This window comes from Dasypus novemcinctus, chromosome 5 (assembly GCF_030445035.2).
Source record: "Dasypus novemcinctus isolate mDasNov1 chromosome 5, mDasNov1.1.hap2, whole genome shotgun sequence".
In the NCBI taxonomy this organism is placed as follows: domain Eukaryota; kingdom Metazoa; phylum Chordata; class Mammalia; order Cingulata; family Dasypodidae; genus Dasypus; species Dasypus novemcinctus.
Window position 1 is genome coordinate 43,068,845 of NC_080677.1, and position 27,823 is coordinate 43,096,667.

At 36.0% G+C, this 27,823-nt stretch overlaps 1 protein-coding gene and 1 non-coding gene across 2 annotated transcripts in view; both read left to right on the forward strand.

The window, feature by feature from the left end:
* ANKMY2 (ankyrin repeat and MYND domain containing 2) overlaps positions 1-21,766 on the forward strand; it is a 31,983-nt gene extending 10,217 nt beyond the window's left edge. Inside the window, exons 3-10 of the mRNA XM_058296916.1 lie at positions 1,461-1,599; positions 4,484-4,582; positions 5,845-6,005; positions 9,901-10,115; positions 10,912-11,047; positions 17,197-17,325; positions 19,101-19,230; positions 20,646-21,766. Coding sequence (XP_058152899.1) covers positions 1,461-1,599; positions 4,484-4,582; positions 5,845-6,005; positions 9,901-10,115; positions 10,912-11,047; positions 17,197-17,325; positions 19,101-19,230; positions 20,646-20,830 — 1,194 coding nt within the window. The 3' untranslated portion in view covers positions 20,831-21,766. The remainder of the gene's footprint in view (positions 1-1,460; positions 1,600-4,483; positions 4,583-5,844; positions 6,006-9,900; positions 10,116-10,911; positions 11,048-17,196; positions 17,326-19,100; positions 19,231-20,645) is intronic.
* TRNAG-CCC (transfer RNA glycine (anticodon CCC)) lies at positions 11,206-11,281 on the forward strand. Its single transcript has one exon. It is a non-coding gene; the product is annotated as a tRNA-Gly (tRNA).
* Positions 21,767-27,823: the final 6,057 nt, after the last annotated feature.

Sequence of the window (27,823 nt, forward strand, 5' to 3'; positions counted from 1 at the left end):
TGATCTCTGCCCAGGTTTCAGCCTTCTCCTCTGGGCTCACCCTTTCCTCTTAGGACTTCATATTAAGTGATCCTGTAGTCCTCTCTCTCCTGGCGCAGGGCTTGTTTATTTCCAGGCCACCTATATCAGTCTCTGCTGTTGTGCTCTTTTCCCAATTTCAGCAGTAAGCTATCAGGCAAATGGCTCATCTCTTCTCCAGGGCGGCAGCTATTTGAACCTCTTCTGTCACATGATAGGATAAAAAATGGCAGAGCTGTGTCATCCTGTGCCTGTCTGAGTGAGTGTCCCTTTATATCAGACCCAGCAAGGGGTCGGGGACTCAGTTTTTGAGTCACACTTCACTGATGTAGTCCAGTAAAAAGCCCTACAGCAATCTTACCAAGTAATCTAACCAAAGGCCCCTCAAGTGAATTTAATACAAGCAAAGGGTCTCACACCCAGAGGAATAGATTAGTATACAAACATGATCTCTTTTTGGGGTCCATAAAATAATCTCATACTGCCGCAACTATCAACCCTTTCTCCATGTGTACACACTTGTATTTATATGCCCACACACAAGTTTGGGGATTATTGTTTTAAAAAATAACTAGACCACTGTAATATATATTTCCTGCACTTTTTTCCCTCATTGTCAGTAATTCGTCGAAATTCCTCCAGTTTAATAAATACAAATGAATTCATTCATGTAATAGCTTCATGATATATATTTCATATTATGGATATGCCATCCTTACAGTTACTTCTTTGTTTAAAGATTTTTTCTTAGATTTTTTTTTCTTTTGTATTTGTTCATTTTTTGTCCCAGGAGCTAAGTATGATCTGTAGAGAGGAGAACCCTAGAAAATATGTGTTCTGGTCCCTGATAGCCATGTGCTAGCATTTGAGATTGATCAAGACTTCTTAGAATCAGTTTACTAATCTGTAAAAATCTCAGGTGATAAAACTATCTTTTTTTCTCAGTAGTTAATGGAACATGTAAGTGAATCATAAAAATGCTTTACAGATTATAAAGATGATTTTATTATATTAATTTTTTAAGATTTATTTATCCCCCTCCTCGTTGTTTGTGCTCGCTTTCTGCCCTCTGTGTCCATTTGTGTGTGCTGTGTCTGTTCATCTTCTCTTAGGAGGTACCACGTACTAAATCTGGGACCTACCATGTGGGAGAGAGACTCTGAATTGCTCGAGCCACCTCAGCTCCCTGATCTGTTGTGTCTCATCATCTTTCCTCTTTGTGTCTTCTTGTTGCATCATCCTGTATCAACAGTCTTGCTAGTCTTCTCCAAGAGGTACTAGGAACCAAACCCAGGACCTCTTGTGGTAGGCAGGAGCTCAATTGCTTGAGCCACATCTGCTTCCCTTTCTTTTTATATTTTTAATTGAATTGCAGGACTTATTCATTGATAGGGGAACAGGTAAATATGTAAAATTCATAATTTTTTTCCTTTCTGTTATAGAATGGAATGACCCCACTAATGCATGCTGCCTATAAAGGAAAAGTTGATATGTGTAAACTACTCTTGCGACACGGAGCTGATGTAAATTGTCATCAACATGAACATGGATACACAGCCCTCATGTTTGCTGCACTTTCTGGTGATGTTTTAGCACTTATTCTATTTACTCTTAGTTACCTATAAAAACTTGTTGTAAGTACATATTTATTTTAAATTAAATGCATTTTTTATTCTATGCATTTTAAGATCATGTTTTATGAGAAAGGTAATCGGAATTGTCTTTTGGAAAGCTATAATGTGAAATATGTAGTTTATTTGGTAACTTGTTTCTCAATTGATAATTTGTTTTGACAATAGGTTTTATATAGGGTTGAATTCAGATCTATTTTTCTTTTATTTTAGTTCCTTTATTTCTATCTATATATCTTTATTTTTTAAACAAATCATTTCTATTGATACATATTAATAAAGCATACAATCCATCCAAAGTGTACAATCATTGTTATTTGGTATAATCACATAGTTGTGCATTTATCACTACAATCATTATTAGAGCATTATCATTATTCCAATAATAATAATAAAAAATCTCATCACCTCTCAATTTCTCTATGCTTCATCTGCTGTACATAGCTGTTATTCTGTCTCTTTAGTTTGTGTTAATATTTTGTAAAAAATGTTTTTTTAACAAATCAATTTTATTGATACACATTAATAAAGCACACAGTTTATCCAAAGTGTACAATCAATGGTATTTGGTTTAATCACATAGTTATGCATTCATCGCTTCAATCATTATTAGAGCATTTTCATTATTTCAATGATAATAATAAACATAAACAAACATAAAAACTCATCTCTCAATTTCTCTGTGTACCTGTTGTACATAGCTATCATTCTGTTTCTGATTCTCGTCTATTTGTATTTATATTTTGTAAAACCGTTATATATATGCAATATTACTTGTATTCATATTTTACCTGAGATTTTACTATCTTATACAGTCCATGTTACAGTTTTTAGCTTTCCTTCTATTAATATACATATCCTTAGTCTTTCCCTTTCAGCCACTGTCATACACACATAAAAGTACTGCCAGTTACAAACACCATGATGTGCATTCACCATTTCTATTCATTTCCAAAGATTTACAAAACCTTTCTACCAATTCTGCACAAATTAACCCTCAGCTTTCCATTCTCTAATTTCCTATTTTTTGGTGACCTATATCCTAGTTAACTCCATGAGTTTACTCAATATATTTAGTTCATAATAGCAACAGAGAAACAGAGTGGGCATCACCATTCCTAAATCCTCGAGATTGAGGAATGAACAATGGTCTAAAGTAAATGTTTATTCTATTAGTCTATTATAGTTATTATTCTAGCAGTGGAAGAATTTGTATTATTAATGTGAAGGCAGTAGCCACTGGAGGTCTGAGGAGAGGGAGAGGGGAGATAGATGCAATATGGGGGCATTTTTGGGACATTGGAATTGTCCTACATGACATAGTAACTGCAGTATAGGCCATTATAAATTTGATCAAAACATAAAATTGTGTGGGGCAAAGTATAAACTATAATACAAAATATAGTCCCAGATCCCATAGGGCAGATGGATGGAACTGTCTTGCTTGCAGTTGTAGACACTCTTGTGTTTTGGGATAAGCATTGTCCATCATCATCCTTTTGTTGATGTTGTCCTGGATAAGTCCAATGAACTGAAAAGTAGGTGTTGCAACTCTGCTGAGATTCAGGGCTCAACTGGCATATGAACAGACCAATGATTTAAGCCTCTGGGACATGTACTTAACAAATATGGTGCTATTCACATTGCTTATGATATACTGAATACAGATGATTTTGATATAGTATCTAAAATTAAATGCGGTTATAACTAAATAAAGATATAATACTCTCATAGCAATCTATATTTTTATAATCCTGGGATGAGAAAGGTTTTCTAAGTATGAAATAAAGTATAGAATCCAAAAAGGACAACATTAATCTGTTTGTTTTATCACACAAAATTTTATACAAATGAAAAACTGAAGGAAATAATTATGGCATATCTTAAAGAATTTGTATCTTTCTACATGAAGAGTTCTTATCAGTCAATTGGAAAAATACAAATACTGCAAGAGAAAGTTGGGCAGCAGAACGTAAACAAATTGTTGACAAAAGTAATACAACTGGCTGATAAACATGAAATATATTACTAATAATCAACAAATGCAAATTAGAACAGTAAGTGATCATTTTTCACTTATCATATTAGTGAAGGTTTAAAAGCATGATAAAACCCAGTATTGGCACAGGAGCTTCTTTGCCCTATTTTGGGGAGTGCACATCAATGCAACTTTGATGGGAGACATTTTGCAAAATATATTTAAAATATGCATAATCTTTGATTCAGCAAATATTTTCCAGGAACTATTTCCAAGGAAATCATATTTTAAAGTTGCAAAGATGAATGGAAAATACTATTCACTGAGTGTATTTTATAATATAAAAATATTTGTCATAATTTCATTGATGAAGAGTGTGAATAGAACAATTATTGATATTTAGACAGACCACAAAATCTTCAAAGATTGATCCCCAACTGTTAATAATAGGCATTTCAGGGCCTATAGGTATGAGGAATGGGGGGGGGGTTCGTCAATACTAGGGGGACTTAACATTCATTTCATCTGTTCTTTATTTTTGTTATTTTTTGTTTGTTTTGATTTTGTGCTAAGCATCATCATTAGGAAAAATAAAGGTATTTCATTTTCTTAAAAAAAATGGCATTCAATTCCATTCCATTTTTGTTGTTCCCAATGTATTTTCTAGAATATAAAGCTAATTTCTATACAGGTTCTATAGATTTTATTCTTTAGTCCTGAGAAGTGTTTTGGAAAAAATAAATTATCTCCTAGATGGAAACCTAAAGCTAAATAGAAAAAAGGGCTACAGATCATTTGGAAGGAGGTGTGGTGTATATTCCTTAATGGTACCAAATATGTTCCTTTTTAACTCCAGGTAATAAAGACATCACATGGGTAATGTTGGAAGCTGGTGCTGAGACAGATGTTGTTAACTCTGTAGGAAGAACAGCAGCTCAGATGGCAGCCTTTGTGGGTGAGTTCTTACCATATTTTTACATTAGGATATACCCCAAATTTTCTTTCTGGAAAAAAGTACCACTTTGCTTTTCACACTGCAAATACTATCATATTTATTTTTTTTAAATCATAATGTTTACAGTCCTCTAGGTTCTGTCTAACTTAGTGAAATAATTACAACACTTTGCAGAAAATGAACAAGCTATTTTGAATTTCCACTTTGTGATACATGAAGAATGGTGGGGCCATTTTAGGTGCAGTTAAATGTTTTGAACAAGTATATTTTATTTCCCTAAGAGAAGTAGTTTAATCCAGTATTAAGAACATGAATTCTGGAGTCAGCAATCATGGTTGGAATTTTGTCTGTGCCACTTAATAGCAAGTTACTTGATGATTCTGGCCTTCAGTTTCCTCACTGAATGATTACATGGTTATCCATAGGATTAAATGAAATAGACTCAAAGAACTTTACATGTAGCAATAAGTTAATGGTAGCAGATACTGTTATTAATTATATCTATAGCAGTGGAGTTCTTTCTTAGTATTAATATTCAGCTGTTTCATTTTCATCATCATCAACCACAAACATTTCTTTCTGTGTGTACAATAATTCTTGCATGTTAATCCTGTACTTGACATAATTTTAGGATTAAGGGTCATGAGATCTGTGAGAAGCCATAATGTAGATTCAAACTTAGGGGAGCAAAGGCTTTTTCTCTAATTCATTACAAAAAGAGGTTCTCTAATTCATTACAAAAAGAGGCTAAGCTTTTCTCTGTTTGCAGGGGGTGGATGGGTGGTGGTGGTGTTAGAGATTAGTTTAATAATAATGATGATGATAACAACAATAATAATGATAATAAAAACATTTATAGAAAAAAATTAAATTTTTTTGTAAATAAAACTACATATGATTAGGGAAGCATGACCATCATTTGTGTAAGGGTGACAGATGAGACCTTACAATTACAAGCAACTTTCATAAAATATTTAAAGCCAATTATAAATTTAACTCTGCTTTTTTTGTAAATCACATAGTCTTCACATGTATTGCAAATTCTGTATCTTTAAAGTGAAATTATTTTACTGCATGCTCATTAATATTCTCCAAAACACTTTACCCCTCCTCCTCCTCCTCCTCTACTCTCCTTTTCTAAGAAATAAAGACAGATGCATGCTTCCCTCACAAGTAAGCAGAGCAACATAATTGATACAAATCTAAAAGAATGTCTTATTTTTAATAATACAGTAGCAGATTTTCTGTTTCTCTCTTAAAAGGTCAACATGATTGTGTGACTGTAATCAACAATTTCTTTCCTCGAGAGAGACTGGATTATTACACTAAACTTCAGGGACTGGATAAAGAGCCAAAACTGCCCCCAAAGTTGGCAGGCCCACTGCACAAAATTATCACCATCACAAATCTTCATCCTGTCAAGGTAGCGTGGTGTTTATTGTATTTGCTTTTCATCTGAAGATTGGTTCAAAGTTTAAATTGCTAATATTTTACAGGATCTTTAATTGTCATTGATTGGGTTTTGAAGATGTAGAGTTGCAATGGACTCACTTGTTCAATTAATTTATTGAAGGTGTGCTCTCAGTCAAAACCTGGGAGCAAGTGAGAGAAACATACTTGACTAGGATGAAAAGCTGGGCAATGAGGTTGGTTCACCTGAAGCCCACATTCCACCTTATCCCATGGGGAGTTGTGGAGTGTAAACGGCTTTGGAGAGGCAAGGGAGCCAGGCTGTGTGTCAGTCAATCCTTGGCTGGCATTGTTCCCAGAGAGAAAGGCCAGTCTCCCAGACAGTGCCAAGACAGGTTGGCTCTCTTTGGACATGGGCAGCTCTCTGGAGAAGGAGGCAGCTCTGACCCCTGAGCAGCAAACACAGCAGCTGAGGGGTGATGCATGGGTCTGGTCAAGAGGATCTGGGTGGGGCACCAACAGGATCTACTGCAATAATTATCCTATGGAATATGCTGAACCATAGTCACCAATACGTTTTTAATGCAGACAGCCACTTGATGCCTTTAAGTAATAAAGTTCTTCTGGCAATTTGTCAAGGTTGAACAGATTTTCAAACTTTGTAGACCGGTACATAAGTTCACATGATTTAACTGGGGAAACTTCAAGAATATTCTGAAATATTTTCACTGCAATTTTCTTCATATTTTATATACAGCCAGTTTTTTTCCTAACATACGAAGTGATTGATTTTTTAAAAAGACATCACATCAGTCCAAATGAGCAAAATATCTTCCATGAATGATCACAGAAAATGCCATATATGCTACAGTGATGCTGTCCTTTCACAAATTTCCATGCCTATGATAAGTCTTCTTTCATAGACTTTAGATATGATTGTAATCCAGAGCTGTTTGGTGAGTAAGACAATTAATAAAGAAGAATCTGTGGAATATACTGAGCTCCATTAAAATAAGTGGGTAGTTCTCATAAGAAGGATGATAAAACGAGCAGGTGTCTTCTCTCTAAGAAAAATGGATGCTACTCTCCCTCTTTTTATTTTGCAATACTCAATGTTTTTTTTCACATTCTGGAAGAACTGTTAGAGGCATCATTTGTGGTCCTCAGAACACAAAAATGGAATTAAGCTGTAAATCACAGGTTGGTATTTCTAGAGAGGAATTATATGCAGTTTTTCCATGGGAATTTAACCTTGAGAATTCTGTGTGGGTGGGGCTGTCCTCTCAGCACAGGTGAGGAAAGAGAGTGCTCCCAGGAGTGACAGTGACTTGCTCCCCTTAGGGGTGGGGCCGGCTGGGACTGGGAAACCTGCTTTCCTAGGGTTCAGAGAGAGCGGGTGTGGTTTTACAAGGCCCCTTGTTTTTCCCCCTCTGGCTGAGCTTTGCAGGATATTGTGGCTTAGACTGATGTGAAGAAGTTCTCAGTGCTTTTCTGATTCACTGTCTTTTATATCTCTGTTTCCACCCTCTTCAGTTGCAATAAAGTCTGTGGAATACTTTTTACATTTTTTACATGGAACCCATTCTCTCAGGATAAAATGTCCTGAGAATTTTTGTATTTAAAGGCATATATTTTGAGTAAATTGGAGTAAGGGCATATTTGTACTTGCAATAAATTGTAAACATATACAATCTGAAATAGCCTGCATAATGTTTTTTAGGACATTTAGTCTAATAAACAAGATAGTCTTTGAATATAATACCTTCTCTCAGACCAGACCTCTTGCTTTTTTGTAGGTGTAGATGATCTATTCACTTGAAAACCTATCTTTTTTATCCATAGTTTGGATCAAAGCTCCCTTGTTGCTTTTGTGGTGGCCCATTTTCATTACTTTATACCTTTTCAAGTTAGTATGGTTCTTCATATGGGATATTATAAAAAATGACCAATAGCCATTATATGGATACTCAAAGACCTTTTAAAATAAGCACAGAAATCCTTCCAGATACCCAACTAACCTTATAGCAGTGCATCTAACACAGCTACTTCTGCATCTAAGTTAAGTGGCTGCTATAGCAATAAGAATGTGTTGTTTGCTTTCAAAAGGGGCTTGGGGAATTGTGCTGATGCCTACAATACAAAGGATATGAAGGTGCATAACAGAATCAGAAAAAATGACAACAGAGCTGAACAGGGCCTGTGGGTAGACAGAAGACAATGTGTGCCAGGGTTATCCTGTCTTCATTAACATGATTTTCAAGTCCAGAATTGTGATTTATTAATTTACAAATACAAATAAAATGGAATTTAAAACAAAAAGAATTAAAAATGCCATTGCATAAACATAATCTAGAGTAGCAGTCCTTTGGGAGGTAAGATCCATCTGGTTTTTATGCTGACAGGAATATATTTGCTCTTCCTCAGTTATTAATAATAAGGATTTCCTTTATTATATATTACCTCATAATAGCGTTGAGATTAAAGGAAAACTAGTTCAAATATTACTCTTGCATGCACAGCAACAAATGTTTCACTAATCTTATAGTATAGCTGTGATTATTTTTCTTGATGTACATTGCTGTATACTACAAAATAAATAAGGCCTAATGTCTACAGATAAAAAATTATCAGTTGGGGTTCTCTTTGAGATTAAAAAAAAACAATTCTCACTTGTATATTTAAAATCCTATAATTTGTTTCTAAATGTCATGTATTAAAATAATGAGCAAACAGTTTCAAATGACTGCAGTTTTTCTCTACCACAGGTTAATTTTTGATATGTTATGTTAGAGAAAGTTATCAGCAAATTTATTAAGATTCTGATTTTACTTAAGACTCATTCAGTGCTAAATTTTAAGTAAAACACTAGATTATGTATAAACCTTATAGTATTAAAAATAAATGACAACTCATTTTTACTTTCATAGGAACATTCAGTCTCTGTTAAATTTCCAAGTAGCAGGCTAGGCATGGGGGATTACTTAAGCTAACAAATGATCTTTTCTTCATGCCTGAGGAAAAGAATCAAATTCATGGAATTTGCAGCTGTTTTCCCTAACATGTACAATACCTAGAACTGATATTTAGCTGTAACCCATCAGTGCACAAGTACTGACTCCCTGCTCTGGGCATATAGCAATGCCCATATTATACCCCTTTCCATTGCTGCTTTACCACCATGGGTTTTTATGGCTGTCGCATACAGACCTACTTCAAGTGATCTATGCAAGAACAAGGCCAATTAAAAAATACTCCACATTACACTAAATTTGAGCTTAATCTCTATACATATGGCAAGTGGTGGGGCTCATAATACCCAGGATTTGATAATTCTCTAAATTATCCCATATGTTTCCCATCTAAAGCTATTTATGATATCCTACCTCCTTGACTTATTCTTATTACCTGAGATGTTTGGAAAAGTACTTAGGAAAATTTCCAGAGGAAAAAATATAGTTTTCTAAAAGTATCATTTCCCAACAATGAGAATTGTAGTTCTCCCAAACATGAAATCTTAGAGCTATGCAATGTCAGCTAAAAGTAATGATCATTTAATGATTTGCTTCTAGATTAAGGGTGCACAATTATGCCATGTTTATCTTCAAAAGAGACGATAAAGCCATGTACCTTGAGTGGCATAGCAACACCCTGGTTTTGGCCGACCACATTGTAACTTCAAAGTACACAGTTCAAGAGAATCCACATTGTCAGGGTCCACTGTATATTTATAGTATAGCTTTGGTTGGTGGCAATTTGCATGCCAATTTGAGTAAACATAGTAAATAGATAACCCTAAGAAAGATTTTTATTTTTTGGTAATCTTTTGAAATCAACTCAAACCTGGCTACCTAATTTGTACGTGGAAGAGTCTCTCATGTTATTTCAGAGCTCACTGTGAGTTTTTTTAGATTGTGATGCTTGTAAGTGAGAATCCTCTGCTGGCAGAAGAAGCAGCCCTGAATAAATGCTACAAGGTGATGGATTTGATTTGTGAGAAATGTATGAAGCAAAGAGACATGAATGAAGTATTGGCTATGAAAATGCATTATATCAGCTGTATCTTTCAGAAATGCATTAACTTCTTAAAAGATGGAGAGAATAAACTGGACACTTTTATCAAAAGGTACTGTTGTTACCATGTCACGTATAAAATAAGTTCAAGTGGATAATGTTTCATGTGAAGCCTCTTCATGGATTTAAAAATTGGTCTTTTTAACAGCAGTTATATTGTTGGAATATATTTAGTATTTGAGAACTTGTACTTCAGGGGCAATTTTGTCCTTAGATTATTTAGTTCTATTCTCCTTACAATGATGCTGTGATGTATATGTGTTGTTATCCCTAATTTCTAGATAAGGAATCTGCGGCTTGGAGTGGTTAGCTAACATGTTTTAAGATCATCCAGCTAGAAAGCAGCCAAACTCCAAATTTGAGAATTGTCTGTTATATTTTATATTGCTGCTCTGGAGTCAGAATGCTACCCAGTGCATCTCTGGTACTGCACTTTGGAAATCTTGTGTGTTATCCTTGTTCTCTGACCATCAAGGATTAAGTTCTCCCTTTGTTTTACTAAGAATAGGGAACTAAGTCAGTAGGGTGTGAGTCAATGAGAGTTTTCATTCTTTGTGCAAATAATTGGCCTTGTAGTAAGTAACTAGTTAATCCAATAGCACTGTTGTGTGTATTAATATTTTATAGTGGGGTCATCTCTTCCTGTACAGCTCAGGGCCCCTAAACCATTAAGGTCTAGCCTAATAGACAGGTAGAACAACAGTTACTTAGAATTGAGTCAGTCATCATGATTTGGAGAGAATGAAAATCTCAAGTAGAAAAAAAATTTTACTAAAGGTTCATAGGTTCGACTGGGAGGAAATGCATAGTGATTCAACTCCAATTACTTTTAAAAAAATATCTTTCAGCTTGTTAAAAGGCCGAGCTACTGATGGCTTTCCGATATACCAAGAAAAGATCATTCGAGAAAGTATCAGAAAATTTCCTTACTGTGAAGCTACACTTCTCCAACAGCTGGTGCGAAGCATTGCTCCTGTTGAAATTGTAAGGCTCCTCTTAACTAAGTCAGCTCTATCAGTAAGACCTAATTAACTGCATATCTGTAAAATTAAAAGCAAGTTCTCTTTAGTATTTATTTTTATTTTAGAAAATTTCCAGGAATAAAGGTTGGAGATAGGTTTGCCTATCAAACTTGATTTTGGGGAGCACGTGTAGCTCAGTGGTTTGAGTGCCTGCTTCCCATGTATGAGGTCCTGGGTTCAATCCCCAGCACCTCCTAAAGCAAAAACAAAAAAAAAAAGACCTGTTTGTCTTTATCCTTTTCCACTCTGGTCAGGCTTTTCTTACATTTTTATAGCTGGTAGTTTAATAAAAAAATATTTCTCTGTGTCAGCATGTAGATGATTATAGTGTGAACTTTATTTGTGAATTTTTTAAAATTGTGATAACAGATATACGACATAAAATTTCCCATTTTAACCACTTTCAGGTATATAATTTAGTGGGTTCAGTGGTATTACCTTCACAATGTTGTCTACCATCACCACCATACTTAACCAAAATAGAAACGCCACACACATTAAGCATTAACTCCCCATTGCCACCCTGACCCCTGACCCTGGCAACCTGTCTTTATAATTTTGTGCATTCTAGTTATATCATATAAGTGAAATCATACATTATTTCTCCTCTTACGTCTAGTTTATTGCTCCCAACATGATGGCTTCAAGATTCATCCATGTTATAGCATGTATCAGAACTTCCTTCTTGTGACTGAATAATATTCCATTGTATGTGTTTACCACATTTTGTTTATCTGTTCATTGGCTGATGGACACTTCGGTTGCTTCTACCTTTTGGCTGTTGTGTGTAATGCTATCAACATTGGTGTACAAATATCTCTTTGAATCACTGCTTTTTATTCTTTGGGGTATATACCTAGAAGTGGGATTGCTAGGTCATATGGTAAGTCCATACTTAGCTTTCTGAGGAATCACCTAACTGATTTCCGCAATTGCCATATGATTGTATACTTCTACCAACAATGTATAGGGTTCCATTTTCTCTGCATCCTCACCAATACTGTTATTTTCTTTTTAAAAAGTAATCCTGCCATAACCCACTGGATGGACTCAGGGAGAGTGTGAACTACAATGTAAACTATAGTGCATGAGGTGTGGTAGTGCTCCAGGATGTATTCGCCAAATGCAAGGAATATGCCTTTCTAATGAAAGGGAATATTGATGTGGGAGGTGTGCGGGTGGGAGTGGGGAGTGGGGTATATGGGAACGTCTTATATTTTTTAATGTAACATTTTATGTGATCTATTTATCTTTTAAAAAAAAAGACAAAAATAAATTTTAAAAAAGCTACAACTGCTTTAATAAAAAGTAATTTTTAAAGGGGAAAAAAATAGTATTAATAGCCATCCTAGTCAGTGTAAAGTGGTAATTCATTGTGGTTTTCATTTTCATTTCCCTAATGACTAATGATATTGAGAACTTGTGTGTGTTTATTGGTTATTTATGTATCTTTGGAAAAATGTCTATTCAAATCCTTTCCCTATTTTTTTTTAAAGATTTATTTTATTTCTCTCCCCCCCCCACCTCATTGTTTGTGCCCACTGCCTCCTCTCTGTGTCCATTTGTTATGTGCTCATCTTTTTAGGAGGCACTGGGAACTGAACCCAGGACCTCCCATGTGGGAGGGAGGTGCCCAATTGCTTGAGCCACCTCTGCTCCCCACTTTTGTGTCTCTCATTGTATTTCCTTGTTGTGTCTCTTTGTTGCATCATCTTGTGTCAGCTCACCATGCCAGCCCATCATGTCAGCTCGCTGTCTTGCTCATCTTCTTTAGGAGACACTGAAAACCAAACCTGGGACTTCACAAGTGGTAGGCGGGCACTCAACAGTTTGAGCCACATCTGCTTCCCCCTTTGCCTGTCTTTTGATTGGGATGTTTGTGTTTTTGTTGTTGAGTAGTAGAATTTCTGTATATATTCTAGCTATTAAACCCTTATAAGATATACAATTTATTACTATTTTTTCCCATTCTGTGAATTGTCTTTTCACTTTTGTTTTTTTTTTTAAGATTTATTTAATTTTTTAATTTATTTCTCTCCCCTTCCCCCTCCCCAGTTGTCTGCTCTCTGTGTCCATTTGGTGTGTGTTCTTCTGTACTGCTTCTAGCCTTATCAGTGGCACCGGGAATCTGTGTTTCTTTTTGTTGCATCATCTTGTTGTGTCATTCTTGGGCAGGCTGCACTTTCACGCTGGGCGGCTCTTCTTTCAGGGTGCACTCCTTGCACATGGGGCTCCCCTATGTGGAGGACACCACTGCGTGGCACAGCACTCCTTGCGCGCATCAGCACTGCGCATGGGCCAGCTCCACATGGGTCAAGGAGGCCCGGGGTTAGAACTGCAGACCTCTCATGTGATAGGCGGATGCCCTGGCCATTGGGCCAAGTCCGCTTCTCTCACTTTTTCTTTTTTTTTTTTTTTTACCATCTTCTTCCATTTCTTTTTTTTTTTTCTGCTTTATTTTGAATGTTACATTCAAAATATATGAGGTCCCCATATACCCCAACCCCACCCATGCCACCCCTCACTTTCTTGATAGTGTACTTTGATGCACAAAAATTTTTAATTTCAATGAAGTCCAATTCATTTTTTAGTTTATTTTGGTGCTTTTGGTGTCATATCTAAGAAATTATTGCCAAGCCCAGAGTCACAAAGATTTTTCCCTGTTTTCTTCCGAAAGTTTTATAGTTTTAACTCTTATATTTAAGATCCATTTTGAGTTAGGTAGGAACTAGGTGTTCATCTTCATTTTACTGCATGTGAATATCCAGTTTTCTTAGCACTATTTGTTGAAGAGACTGTTCTTTCCCTCATTGAATGGTCTTGGCTCCCTTGTTGGAAATCAATTGGTCATAAATGTGTAGGTTTATTTCAGGATGTTCAGGTCTATTCCACTGGTCTCTGTGTCTGTCCTTATGGCATATCCTTATGGTAGTAAGATTTGAAGTCAGGAGATGTGCAATCTCCAACTTTGTTCTTCTTTTTCAAAATTGTTTTGGTTATTCAGGACCCCTTGTGATTCCATTTGAATCTGAGGTGAGGATCAGCTTTCCCATTTCTACAAAAAAGTCTGCTGGTATTTTGATAGGGATTGCATCACATTCGTAGATGGTGTTGAGTAATGTTGACATCTTAACAATGTGAAGTCCTTCAATTCATGAATACAGATATCCTGCCATTTATCTAACTCTTCTCTAATTTCTTCTAGCAGTGTTGGTGTGTAGTTTTCATTCTACAAATCTTTCACATCCTTAGTTGAAATTTTCTCTGGGTATTTTATTCTTGTAGGTGCTGTTATAATTGAAATTGTTTTTTTAAAATTTCCACTTCAGATTGTTCATTGCTGGTGTATAGAAAAACAACTGGTTTTTGCATATTGCATATTTGCGGAATCTATTAGCTCTAGTAGTTTATTTGTGTACATTCTTTAGGCTCTTTTTAAAATTTTTTGTTCTTAGCTATATATTCAATGCTTTAGAAATGCTTCTATATCTAGAATGCTTGTAGCTGTGAGTGCCCCAGATCGGCACTGTTTACTGCCAGTGAGTTTTGTTGCACTGCATGTTCATAACCTCTACAGTGATGCGAACCTTTTCCCATAACAAGTAATTCTTGGGCCTGGCTATTGTGAGAATTCCCTATAGCAATTTATAACAATGCTGATGCCAGGGTCCTCCTGCAGAGGTTTTGATTCCCTCTACCTAGTCCAGCAAAGCTGTTTTGCTTTATCAATTGACAGAGTCTATTTTAATTTGGGAAAGGTGAGCTAATGTCTCTGATTTTATAACCATTGAACAAAACATCTGGTTTGTTTTTACACTGAATATCTTTCCATGAGAGCAACTCTGGTGCCTGAAGAGATTCTTATTTAACAAAATAGATGGAAAGATTTTATATGATAAGGAAGAGTTTTTGTCACACAACTGTGGCAAGAGAGGAAGAAAGGTTCTGTATACTTACTCAGCTGTACCATTGTTGGATTTTTCTGAAGCGTTAATTCACACTATCAGGCTCCCAGCAAAATATCCCTTCAGTTACTTGTGTGAAATTACTTTCAGTTACATGTATAAGAATGTTAGCATTTGGCCTAACTCCTTCGGAGGTCCCATTTTGGGGGAGATTTTTGAACAAGTCTCGAGCACTTTGTAAAAAAAAAAATAATTGTAAAGTCCGTTGTTTTGTTGATTTGTCAACCTGATTGTTGCTATCTGATCCAGTTTTCAACTTGAGTCAAAAGAATTAAAAGTGATTTATAGATATTTAGTATAATATTAATTATCAGTAATTCTCAAATCTTAGTATATTTCAGAATTATTTGGGAATATTTGTAATAATGCAGTTACCTAGACCATATCCTTAGACATTCCAATTTGGAGAAGGTATGGGATGGTGCCAGGAACCTGAAATTTTAACAACTTCTCTGATGCACACTGGCATTTGAGCACAATGGAATAGATTTTCCTTTCTGATGAAATTATTAACTTAAATATCTAATATCTAAGATTTCATTTCACATAAATTTCCCCACCATTACACTATCTTCATTCTAAAAGAAATTTCTTAGCACTTTAACAAGAAAGCAGACCTGATCATTATTATTTGTATTCAGAGTAGAATGATGGCTTCGAAATGGGTGCTAAACTTAATATACTTCTTAAATCATTTGAATAATTTGTTTGGTTACCTTATGTATACAAAAGAGTGTGGAACATTGTTCTCCGGTGATATTTTTAAATATGTTATGTTAAGTTGATAAAATTATATGAAGACAACTGTTCTCAGAAACAATTCTCATAAACAAACAGCAAATAGAGATTCATATTAGGAAAAGTGGCAAAATTGTGAGTGGGAATAAATGGAAAAATTTTGAAAACTTAGAATCATGAACTGTTAGGAATAGTTAAGATAACTAGACATTGCATAATTATTTTTGCTTTCTATAAATAGGTCTTAATATCATCATCCTAGATAGATATTAATCTTCCATAAATCCTCTTAAGCAGCTGTATTAGTCAGGGTTCTCCAGGGAAACAGAATCAACAAGAGATATCTGTCAATAGCATGTGATTCTATAAGAGTCTCTCGTGTTACTGTGGGGATGCACAAGTCCAGGTTCTGCAGGCAGGCTGCAACCAGGGACTCCAATGAAAGTCCAATAAAAGTTGTCAGTGAGTTCTGGGAGATGCTGGCTGTCCAAAGACGAGCTGGGAAATTCTTTCAATGCTGGAATCACTTCCCCTTTTAAGGCATTCAACTGATAGGATAAAGCATCACTCATTGCTGATGGCAATCTCCCTGATTAATGTAATTATAACTAGCTATCTATGATTTACCACTGCAGTAAAGTCAATGGTGACTAAAGTCCATAAATGCCCTCGTATTACAGTTAGCCCAGTGCTTGCTTGACCAAACAACTGGGCACAATTACCTGACTGAGTTGACACATTAACCTAACCATCACAGCAGCCCATTCTAATTTTGAATAGTCTTATAAAAATAATTTTCATACTTTGGGCTTTTCTTAATACCCCAGTGAATTTGTATGTGTGTCTCAGAAAGAACTTGGAAAATTCTTGTGATAAAAGTGATAATTTAACTATTTAAATTGCAGGCTCACATCAAGGAAATTGTTTTCAAAATATCTAACTTTTAAAATACTTTAAATTACACTAACTCTTAAGAACTAGATTACTTGAAAATTGGTGTTTTGTCCTTATCATTTGTCCTACAGAATATGTAAATTGTCTTCATGCCAATTATCAGAAGAAAATTCCACTCTAAGTTCATTTTCCTCTATTTGAAATCATGGTGGGCTCATTGAGTAATCCTAAGTGAAAAATGCTCTTCTTTTAAAGGAGAGCCAATTTTTCCCCTTAAATTATTGAGATCCATATGACTTACTTCCCCACTGTATTCTCTTGTGTAGAGAGAGGTATACTCAAAAGGGTAGGGGTTAGTAATTTTGTCCTAGATAAAACCGTGATGTCCAGCTTTAATGATTTCTTCTTCACTTGTGTCTCTTAATTCTGGACAGCCTTTCTCATGGGGTGACGTCTCTGTAGTCTTTCAATGGTGGTTTTAGAGTTCTTCCTCTCCTCTCCATATCCTCTCCAGGGTTCTGATCCCACTGCATTCTCCGTACTTACCCAGGCCATCACAGGTCAGGTGGGTTTTGTGGATGTTGAATTTTGCACAACCTGTGGAGAAAAGGGAGCAAGTAAAAGATGCTCGGTATGCAAAATGGTAAGAATGAAGTTCTGTTATGTTCATGGGTATCTAGTTTTGATTTTCATCCAAGTTGATATTGGGTTTTAATGGTCTATGAATGTCGTAGTTGAGTTGTCTAATACATTAGTTTTTTAATACATCCTAATACATTTGCTATAAAGTATTACATCTAATATTAATACTCATAGAGTATTCTGGGATAGATGTAGCTCTGTACCCTATCAGCCTTCTGACAAACTTCCAGATGGCCTCAGTTTCTAAGCTGATCACCTTAGAGAGAGAAAGAATATGAGTAAGTGAATATAGGAAAATAAGAACCATTATAAAGTACAGGAACATTTATACTGTTTAGGATATGGAAACTCAGAATAAAATAAAACAATTTATAAATATACAATTGTAGCTTTTCTGATGTTGACTTTAATTGAATTCTCTTCAACTCTTCCTTTTAAAACTACACCTTCCCTCTGACTATAACCAGTCTTTACTTTCTATGGACTATCCTTTCCACCTCTGCCAGAACTATCTTCATGTATCTGATCTTGTTCTTTTCACATCCACATATTGCATACATCTACACATTCATTTTGCCCCATAAGTTATGATAATTTCCTATTGATTTTAAGGTTGAAACTCCTCAGCATTTTATACGAAACCTATCACAATATTCTGTAACCTGCTTTTATAGCTCCATCTCTTTTATTTATGCCTCTGAACTTCTGTTTTCTTTGTGAGTGAAATGGGTCTAGATATGTGAGAATTTAATGAGACCATCTATATCATTTAACGATTGCATTAAAAATACACTCCAGAATTCAGTGCTTAAACAGCAGTCATTTATTATTTCTGCCACATTTACAGCTGGCTGGGCTCGGCTAGAGCGGCTCTGCTCCACATTCCTCTTGACCTCCTTGGGGCAGCAGGCTAGGCTGAACATGTCCTCATGGTGATGGCAGAGGCAGAAACATAGGATGCCTCTTGAAGAGAAGCCTCAAAATCGTCATGCTGAGTCACTTTTTTGCCAAAACAGGTCATGTGGTTAAATCTCCACCTCTGGCTCCCCACCCCCACCCCCCCGCCTTCAGGATGTGACTAGAGAGAAGAGTGAAGAATTGAGGAAAATAATAAAATCTACTACACCACTTACATTCAAGGGCCTCCTAAAGTGCTTGGCATATAATAAATGTTTAATAATGTTTATTCCCACCCTTTTACTGCTCTCACTTACAAAGATCTAAGCCCTATTGACATCAAATTTCTTGTTGTCCTTAAACATATCATTCACTGCCCCACTCCTTATTTTTATTTTTAATAAGGTATTCTCTCTATTTGGAATGCTTCTTTCTCATTTCCCTGTCTACCCTGACTCCCCCTAGCCAGTAAGTCACAGCTTCTTCTCTGCTCCCATTACTTCTCCATCCTGTAATATATTATAGCTTAGGTGCTCACCTGCCTCCATAATGGCCCATCCTACTCTTTCTCAACCTACTCTTTCTCTGGGACAACTATATCTTCTTTGCCATTGTGTTCTGGCATATAAGAAGTTCTTAATAAACTGTTAGAAGAATGTTGGTACACTGCTACTTGTATCTCCATTATTGTTTTAAAGTATAAACTAAAAATATATAAAATATATAAAAATATATAAAAATCAGTATTCATCTGCATATCATGGTTTTAAAATAAAGCAGGGAAGACATTTTTAGAGCATAATTCTTGGCTTAATGTCATAGGTGGAAATCATGAAATCACAGCTCTTGTAATGAAAATAAACCTACAATTGCTTTCAGGTAATATACTGTGATCAAACCTGCCAAAAAACACACTGGTTTGCACATAAAAAAATCTGTAAGACTCTAAAGGACATTTATGAGAAGCAACAGTTGGAGGCTGCCAAAGCAAAGAGTCAAGAGGAGAAGAGTACGTACATTAAAACTGAGTTCATGCTCCTTCTCAGCAGGCGGGGGGGCATGATAGATGAGATTAACACGCAGCACACAGGAACTGATTCTTCTCTGAAGAGTAAGGAAACTTGGTGATAACCAACATTACGGTCACACTGAAACTCAGTGAGACCTGTTTGGAGGCATTGAGATGATGCATAGGGTGTGTTTAGCCTGGACCTCCCTGGAAAACCAGGAGACATAAGATTCCAAGGCATGTGTTTGTTCCACATTCTACAGTCTGGTCCACAAGATTGCCCTGGGACATGGGACTCCAATGAGTATTCTGCTCATGAAGGATTTTAAGGCCTTTGGATAAGAAAATAATTAAATTTCTCTGGTCATAACCAAAAGATTTTCAGGTGGGAAGACCTTAAATTTCTTAATTAAATTTCAAAACTACAGATCAAATTAGAGTAAATTTAAAAATTATAGATTACATTGCAGATCTAATTTTCAGATTAAATTTCTCCAAGGGTCAAAGCAGTGAGTTTCATATTATTTTTCTTTTTATCCCTTTTAAGATATATGACTCATTTTCATCAGAAACAGGGAGTTGCTTCAGCAGATTCTCTCATTTGGGAGGAAGAGAGCCTTCCTCCCTCAGCCCAGCCCTCCTTCCCAGAGACTATATCACATCTTCTGGGGGGAGTGTACGTAGTTTTAAAAAGTTGTCCAGGTGATTCTGACACTATGCATCTTACCTCCACCCCTCAAGGGACTGTGCTTCCCCTTACTACTTTGTTGTATTGTGGAATTGGAAGCTTCATAAAATTAAACCATTTAACATGAAGAGAATACATTAGGCTTTCTCAGTAACATGGCTTCTCCCATTTTCTGGACCAAAACTTTTATCCTTTGTGCTGAGGACAGAATAAGCTGTTCGTGTACCAAACAAGCCATTGTAAGAGAATAGAATTGTCAGTAGAACAGGAGCTCCCAGTTGGTAAGCATCAGCCACGTATCACAGGATATAGTCACTATTCTAAGTGTTTTAAACACCTTAGCACAGGCTTTATTATCCTTATTTTATTGGTAAGGAAACAACCTGCTGTGGAGAGATGAGGTAATTACCTACCAAAGGACATCAAGCTAATTAAAGGCAAAGCTTTATGGGAACAGATTATGTCAGATCCCACACAAAGTCAGGATTAAGAGGCCTGGCTTTGGAGCCAGAGGCCTGAATTCATATCCTGGTTCTGCTGCTTACTAGTGTGCAATTTTGAGCAAGTGACAAAATCCCTTTGTTCTCACTTGCTCCATTTGTGAAGGAGAGATAATGTGTTTACCACATATGGTTATGAGAATTAAGAGTTAATACATGTAAAGCACTTAGAAGAATGTTTGGCACATTTTGGGAACAAAATAACCTTTTTTTTTCCTTTTTATTAGATGGCAAACTTGATGTCAATTCTAACTGTCTTAATGAAGAGCAGCCAGATGCTGAAATGGGCACATCTCAAAAGGATTCCAATCTTAAAGATTCTGTGGAAGAGGAGAAAGAGTCTCTTCAGAGTGAGGATGGGTTGGAAAGCTTACAGGACGCTTCTGCAGGGCCACAAGCATCTGAGGAGTAAAGACCTTCACGAGTGCCAGCCTGGATGACCCTCACCCTGGGCAGGTAGCTGGAAAGCTCATGTGACCAGGTCCTCATTGCCTCGTGACATCTGTACAGCACCATGGCAGAATTCCACATTTTGTAGATAGACGCTTTCAAGCAAAGCTCTGTTGGCTGTGCCCTAATTTATGTTCCATAATTGGACGTATATTCCTATGGAAAAATATTTTTTTCAAAATACAGGAGAAAACATTTCTATTCCTTTCCAAGATCTGCTTTGCAGCAATTGTTCTCAAGGGAAAATAAATCCCTTTAAGAAATAGCGGCTCTAGGGAGTAAAGGGGCAAGCAGAGCAAGTACAGGAGAGAGGAGATTTTCAGGAAAGGAAAATGTTTAGTTACAAAGATGGGTAGTTAAAAGAATCATAACTTATATGTGAATAAAGTACATATAAATAGCATTTGCAGTTACAGAGTTCTACTTATTAGAGTGCAATGTGATGAAGAAAAGCTATATAGTAAAGCATCTGTAACAGTTTAGCTGATGGTAGTTTTATAGAGAAATTATTCTGAGCAGTCTGAACTTGAAACTGCAGTATCTTAGTTTCAGAAGAAATGAAGGCATAATCTGGGTTGTCCCAGAATGTTTATTGAAAAATGATTCATGAGATTTTTAATTAAATAATTGTTATACATATAATAATTGTAAAACTAATTTGTGTGCCATATTCCCATATGGAAGACTATTATCTTTCTGTAAGCTTTTCATGTGACTTTTCCTGTCCAGAAATTCATATACAGCTATTATTTAGAGAATGGCCTAGCATCAGTTTTTAGAGTATGCAATAATTAAATAGAGCTAGATTGTGATTTCTGAAGATAGTACTGTGTTTCAGAGTTTCTTGTGTTGATTATAAAATAAATTGTGCCTACTAATATAAACAACTCAAATCTTGTTTCATGACTTCTTGCTGTCTATGGAGGGGCAAATATTATGGAAATATTAGATTTAAAATGTTAGGGAACTTAGCAAACATTGGAGAAAAAGTAATTATTTTAATATGCACAATTATGTATCAAAATGACTATAATTTTCACACTCACTTTGCTAGATCTCTTTTTTCTTTACTCTCAATTACTTTTCTCCCAATGTTTCCCTGCCAGCACCTTCTAATACACCCAATACTATAGTGCTTCAGGAAGACTTCATGTGAGTAGATTGAATGATGAGGGTTAGCTTGGTAAGAATTTGGCAGGCAGATTATGTCTGAACTTGCCAATCATGACAATCCCGTCTTGGCAAAATAAAATCATTCATTACAGTACCTCATGTACATACTGATAAACATTTATCTTTATGTAATAAAATAGTCCTTCCTTTCCCACAAACATGCTTTTGCATGAATTTCCTGATTATTTTTTATTTTTATTATCATTATTTTTTCAGGTCCCTGGGACAAGGGAATGAGCCCTGCATGTATGTTTGTGTTATCATCATTCTCCTTCATTTCCTTACCCCACTCTTTCCTAGACACTGTGCTGGGCTCTGGCAAGAGGGCGTGGTCCCTGTCCTTGAATGTCATGGAAGATTGTGAAAAAGTAGATGGTAATAGGAAAATGAAGAGATGTGGCAATGTAGAGGTGATTTTCCCTTCACTGAAATTAATTGCTAATATGAATGGGAACTCTAACACAGCATAAATAGGAACTTTAAAATTGGACAAAGGGGACTTCAGGCATTAGCTGTATCAATATCAAACTTTTTCTCAATGTCAGGGCAGTAGTGGTCAGAAAATATGCTTAAGAGAAAATAGGGGAAAGCGGATTTGGCTCAACTGATAGAGCATCTGCCTACTATATGGGAGGTCCAAGGTACAAACCCAGGGCCTCCTGGCCCATGTGATGAGCTGGCCCATGCTGATGTGCACAAGGAGTGCCCTGCCATGCAGGGGTATCCCCTGCATAGCGGAGCCCCATGCACAAGGAGTGCACCCCGTAAGGAGAGCTGCCCAGGAGTGGTGCTGCACACACGGAGAGCTGGTGCAGCAAGATGATGCAACAAAAAGAGACACAGATTCCCAGTGCAGCTGACAAGAATGCAAGCGGACACAGAAGAACACACAGTGAATGGATACAGAGCAGACAATGGGGTTGGGGGAGGGGAAAGGGGAGAGATAAATACATAATCTTTAAAAAAAAATAGGTTTGCCTCTGTTTATCATCCATTCCTCTGTCACAAATAATCTATAGTAGACTCTATTATAACACCATCAAGACAGGTGGTCATCCTAGTTACACATTCACCATGGGAAATTATTGTCAATATGCTCTCAGAAACTTCTCTCAAATAAAAATGGAACCTAAAGGATTAAAATGTTATTACTATATGAATAATTCTTGTACACAGAGCTGATGAAATAGAATATTTCAAGTGAGTTTAATAGGAAATTGAATTCACTTCTTGATTCGATAGCTAATAAGAGCTAACACTGAGAGTTGTAAAATTCCTTAATGGTACCTTATTTAATAGTCACAAGAACCTGATTAGTTAGATTTTATTTTTATCCCCATAGCACAGATGAGGAAGTTGACATTTGAAGAGGTCAACTAATCCAAAAGTGCAAAACGGGGACTCAGTGTGAAGCCAGTAGTTTTAAACTTCTCTGTAAAATTTCATTTTTTTAATAAAGAAGTTTTGGGGAGAGGACAGGCAGAAACAGCCTGGAAAAAAATTTTAGGACACCAGGGAAAGGCTAGGCACTGCACTGAAGAGAAAGGGACAAAGGAAAAGAATCGTGATGATAAAATTGTGAGTTAAAAGCAGCAACTGCAACTGCCAGCACCCTGCTCCACACTAAAGACACTTGAATGCTCAGGCCACTGGGCCAAAAGCTACTGACAAATGGCACTCCAGGGATCCACCTCAGCAGGAAAGAGGAGTGAGAGGGACACAGACTCAGGCTGACTCAGGTTTTGATCCATAAATTTGGTCTCCTGTGTCCCACCAGCCCTTGCAGGCTGGGTGGAGCCATGCCATTCTTTGCCCTGAAAGCCAGCCCAGGACTAAGGAGATCTGACCCTCTCAATCTCCCACTCTACTGATAGAGGGACTGATAGTTGAATAAGCAAAGGGGAATGGAATTATTTCCTACCTGGGAAAAGGAAGAATGCTGCCATTAAAGGTTGGAGAACTGTCTCTGAGCAAGTTTGAATTACAAGGCTCTTAGCCTCCGAGCAGGAACCTATATCACATGCAACCGGTCAGTGTTGCAGGAAACACAGTTCAACCAGGTATTGAACTGAGAGGGCTGCCAAAGTGTGCCATCTGCTGGCAGATCAAGGGAGTGCTCATGAGGGAATTAAATAAGTAAAAAGTAAATAAATAAAAGTAAAAAAGTAGTAATAAATAAGCTTTTAAAGCCTCCCTCCCCAAGGTTCTAGGAAGCAGGTCTGCAACTCATTACTAGTTCCACAGCCCACTGTTGAACAACTAACGGAAACAATCCTAAAGACCCAGATTGAACCAAGAATCAAAGAGCAGCAGTAACCCACAGCCTCCCACCACAAAATAAATCCCTACAAAAGATAGACGAATTGAGCATCTGAGTAAACTTACCATCCTAAGCCTAGACATCAGAAAAAAATTAAAAGTCATACTCACAAGAAAATGGAAGACATGGCACAAGAAAAGGAATATATCAAAGCCCCAGAAGAGGTGCAGGACTTGAGACAATTAATGAGATGCACACAAATTTCTAAAATCAAATTTAATGAGTTGAAAGGCAATTTGGCTAAAGAGATAAAAGGCATCAAGAAGACATTCAGTGAGCACAAATTAGAATTTGAAAACCTGAATAGAGAAATAACAGTGCTCATGGGAATGAAAGACTCTGATAGATAAGATAAAAAACACATTAGAGGCATATGACAGGACTCAAAATGATAGAAGAATGAATAAGTGATACCAAAGACAGAACAGTTGAAATTGAAGAGAGAAAAGAATATAAAAAATTGAGCAGGGGCTCAGGGAGTTGAATAGACAATACAAAACATAGCAACATACATGTCATAGGAGTTTCAGAAGGAGAAGAGAAGGGAAAAGGGGCAAAAAGAGTGTTTGAGGAAATACTAGCTGAAAATTTCCCAACTCTTATGTAAGAAGTGAATTTACATGTCCAATAAGTTCAGTGTACCTCAATCAGAATAAATCCAAATAGATCTACTCCAAGACACATACAACTCAGAATGTCAAACATCAATGACAAAATTCTGAGAGCATCAAGGGAGAGGTAAACCATCACACACAAAGAATGCCTGGTAAGACAGTGCAGATTTCTCATCAGAGATATGGAGGTGCGAATACAGGAATATGATACAATTATGATACTGAAAGAGAAAAATTGCCAGCCAGTAATTCTTTATCTGGTAAAATTTTCCTTCAAATAGGAAGGTGAGTTTAAAATATTCACAAACAAACAGGAAATAAGAGAATTCATAAAAAAGAATCCACCTTTGCAAAAAATTTTAAGGAAGCCTTATAGCCTAAAGAAAAAGATAGGAGACAGGTTTGGAGGAGAGTATAGAGGAAAAGTAGCAGAAAAGATAACCAAAAGAGTAAAAACAGTCAAAATAAGATATGACATATGAAAACCAAAGAATAAAATGGTGGAAGTAAATAATGCATTTACAGTAATATCATTGAATGTGAATGGATTAAACTCCCCAATCAAAATATATATGCTGACAGAATGAATAAAAAACATGAGCCATCCATATGATGCTTACAATAGACTCATTTTAAACGCAGGGATACAAACTGCCTCAAAGTGAAAGGTTGGAAAAAGATACTCCATGTAAATAGCAACCAAAAAAGAGCAGAAGTAGCTATACTAATATGAGACAAAACTGACTTTAAATGCATAAAAGTTAAGATATAAAGAAGGCAGTTATATATTAATAAAAGGGACAATCCACCAGGAAGAAATAACAGTCATAAATACTCTATGCATCTAAGCAGGGCAACCCAAAATACATGAGGCAACTCTGGCAAAACTGAAAGGAGAAATAGACATGTCTACAATAGTCATTGGCAACTTCAACACATGACTCACATCATTAAATAGAACAACTAGACAGAAGATCAAGAGGGATCAGAGAACTTGAGTAATATGATAAATGAATTAGACCTAACAGACATATACAGAACATTGCACCCAAATTCAGTGGGCTATACATTCTTCTCAAGTGCCCTTGGATCTTTCTCCAGGATAGACCACATGTTAGGTCACATTGCAGCTCTCAATAAATATAAAAAGATTGAAATTATACAAAGCATCTTCTCAGGTCATAATGGAATGAAGCTGGAAATCAATAATAGACAGGAAAGAGGTAAATTTGAAAAGGTGTGGAGGCTAAACAACACAATTCTAAATATTCATTGGGTCAAAGAAGAAATTGCAAGTGAAATCAGTAAATATATAGAGACAAATGAAAATGAGAACACAACTTACCAAAAACTTATGGGATAAAATGAAGGCATTCTTAAATGCTTATATTAAAAGAGAAGAAAGAGCTAAAATCAAAGATCTAATGAACAACTGGAGAAACTAGAAAAAGAACAGCAAACCAATCCCAAAACAAGCAGAAGGAAAGAAATAATAAAGATTAGAGCAGAAATAAATAAAATTTTGAAAAAAAAACAATAGAGAAAATCAACAAAACTAAAAGCTGATTCTTTGATAAGATCAATGAAATTGACAAACCCCTAGTTAGACTAACAAAGAAAAAAGAGAAGATGCAACTACATACAATCAGAAATGAAAGAGGGAAAGTCACAGCTGACCCCACAGAAATAAAAAGGATCTTAAAAGGATATTATGAGAAACTGCATGCCAACAAAGTAGACAACCTAGATGAAATGGACAAATTCCTAGAAATGCGCAAACAGCCTACACTGATGCTACAGGAATTACAAGAACTTAACAAACCAATCACATTTAAAGAAATTGAATCCATCATCAAAAATCTCCCAACAAAGAAAAGTCCAGGACTAGATGGCTTCACAGGTGAATTCTACCAAGAGTTTTGAAAAGAATTACCGCCAATCTTATTTAAACCCTTTGAAAATATTGAAAAGGAGGAAAAATTACCCTACACATTTTATGATGACAACATCACCCTAATACCAAAGTGAAATAAAGACACTACAAGAAAAGAAAATTACACACCAAACTATCTAATGAACATAGATGCAAAAATTCTAAGCAAAATACTTGCAAATAGAATCCAACAACATATCAAAAGACTCATACATCATGACCAAGTGGGATTTATCCCTGGTATACAAGGGTGGTACCACCTAAGAAAATCAATCAATGTAATATACCACATTAACAAATTGAAAGAAAAAAAAAACAAAAAACCAAACACATGATCATCTCAATCGATGCAGAAAAGGCAATTGACAAAATCCAGCATCCTGCCTTGGTAAAAAGTACTGCAAAAGGTAGGAATAAAAGGAAAATTCCTCAATATGATAAAAAAGCTTATATGGAAAATCTACAGCTAACATCATACCCAATGGGAAATGGTTGAAAAACTTCCCTCTAAGATCAGGAACAAGACAAGGATGCCACTGTCACCATTGTTATTCAGCATTGGACTAGCAGTTCTAACTAGAGCAATTAGATGAGAAAAAAATTTAAAGGCATCCAAATAGGAAAAGAGGAAGTAAAACTCTCACTTGCAAATGACATGATCCTATATTTAGAAAATTCTGAAATGTCTATGACAAAGCTACTTGAGCTAATAAATGAGTTCAACAAAGTGGCAGGATACAAGATTAACATGTAAAAATCTGTAATGTTTTGTATACTAGTATTGAAAAATCTGAGGAGGAAATCAGGGAAGAAAATTCCATTTACAATAGCAGCAAAAAGACTCAAATACCTAGGAATCAGTTTAACCAAAAAAGTACAGGATGTATATGCTGACAATTGCAAAACAATGCTAAA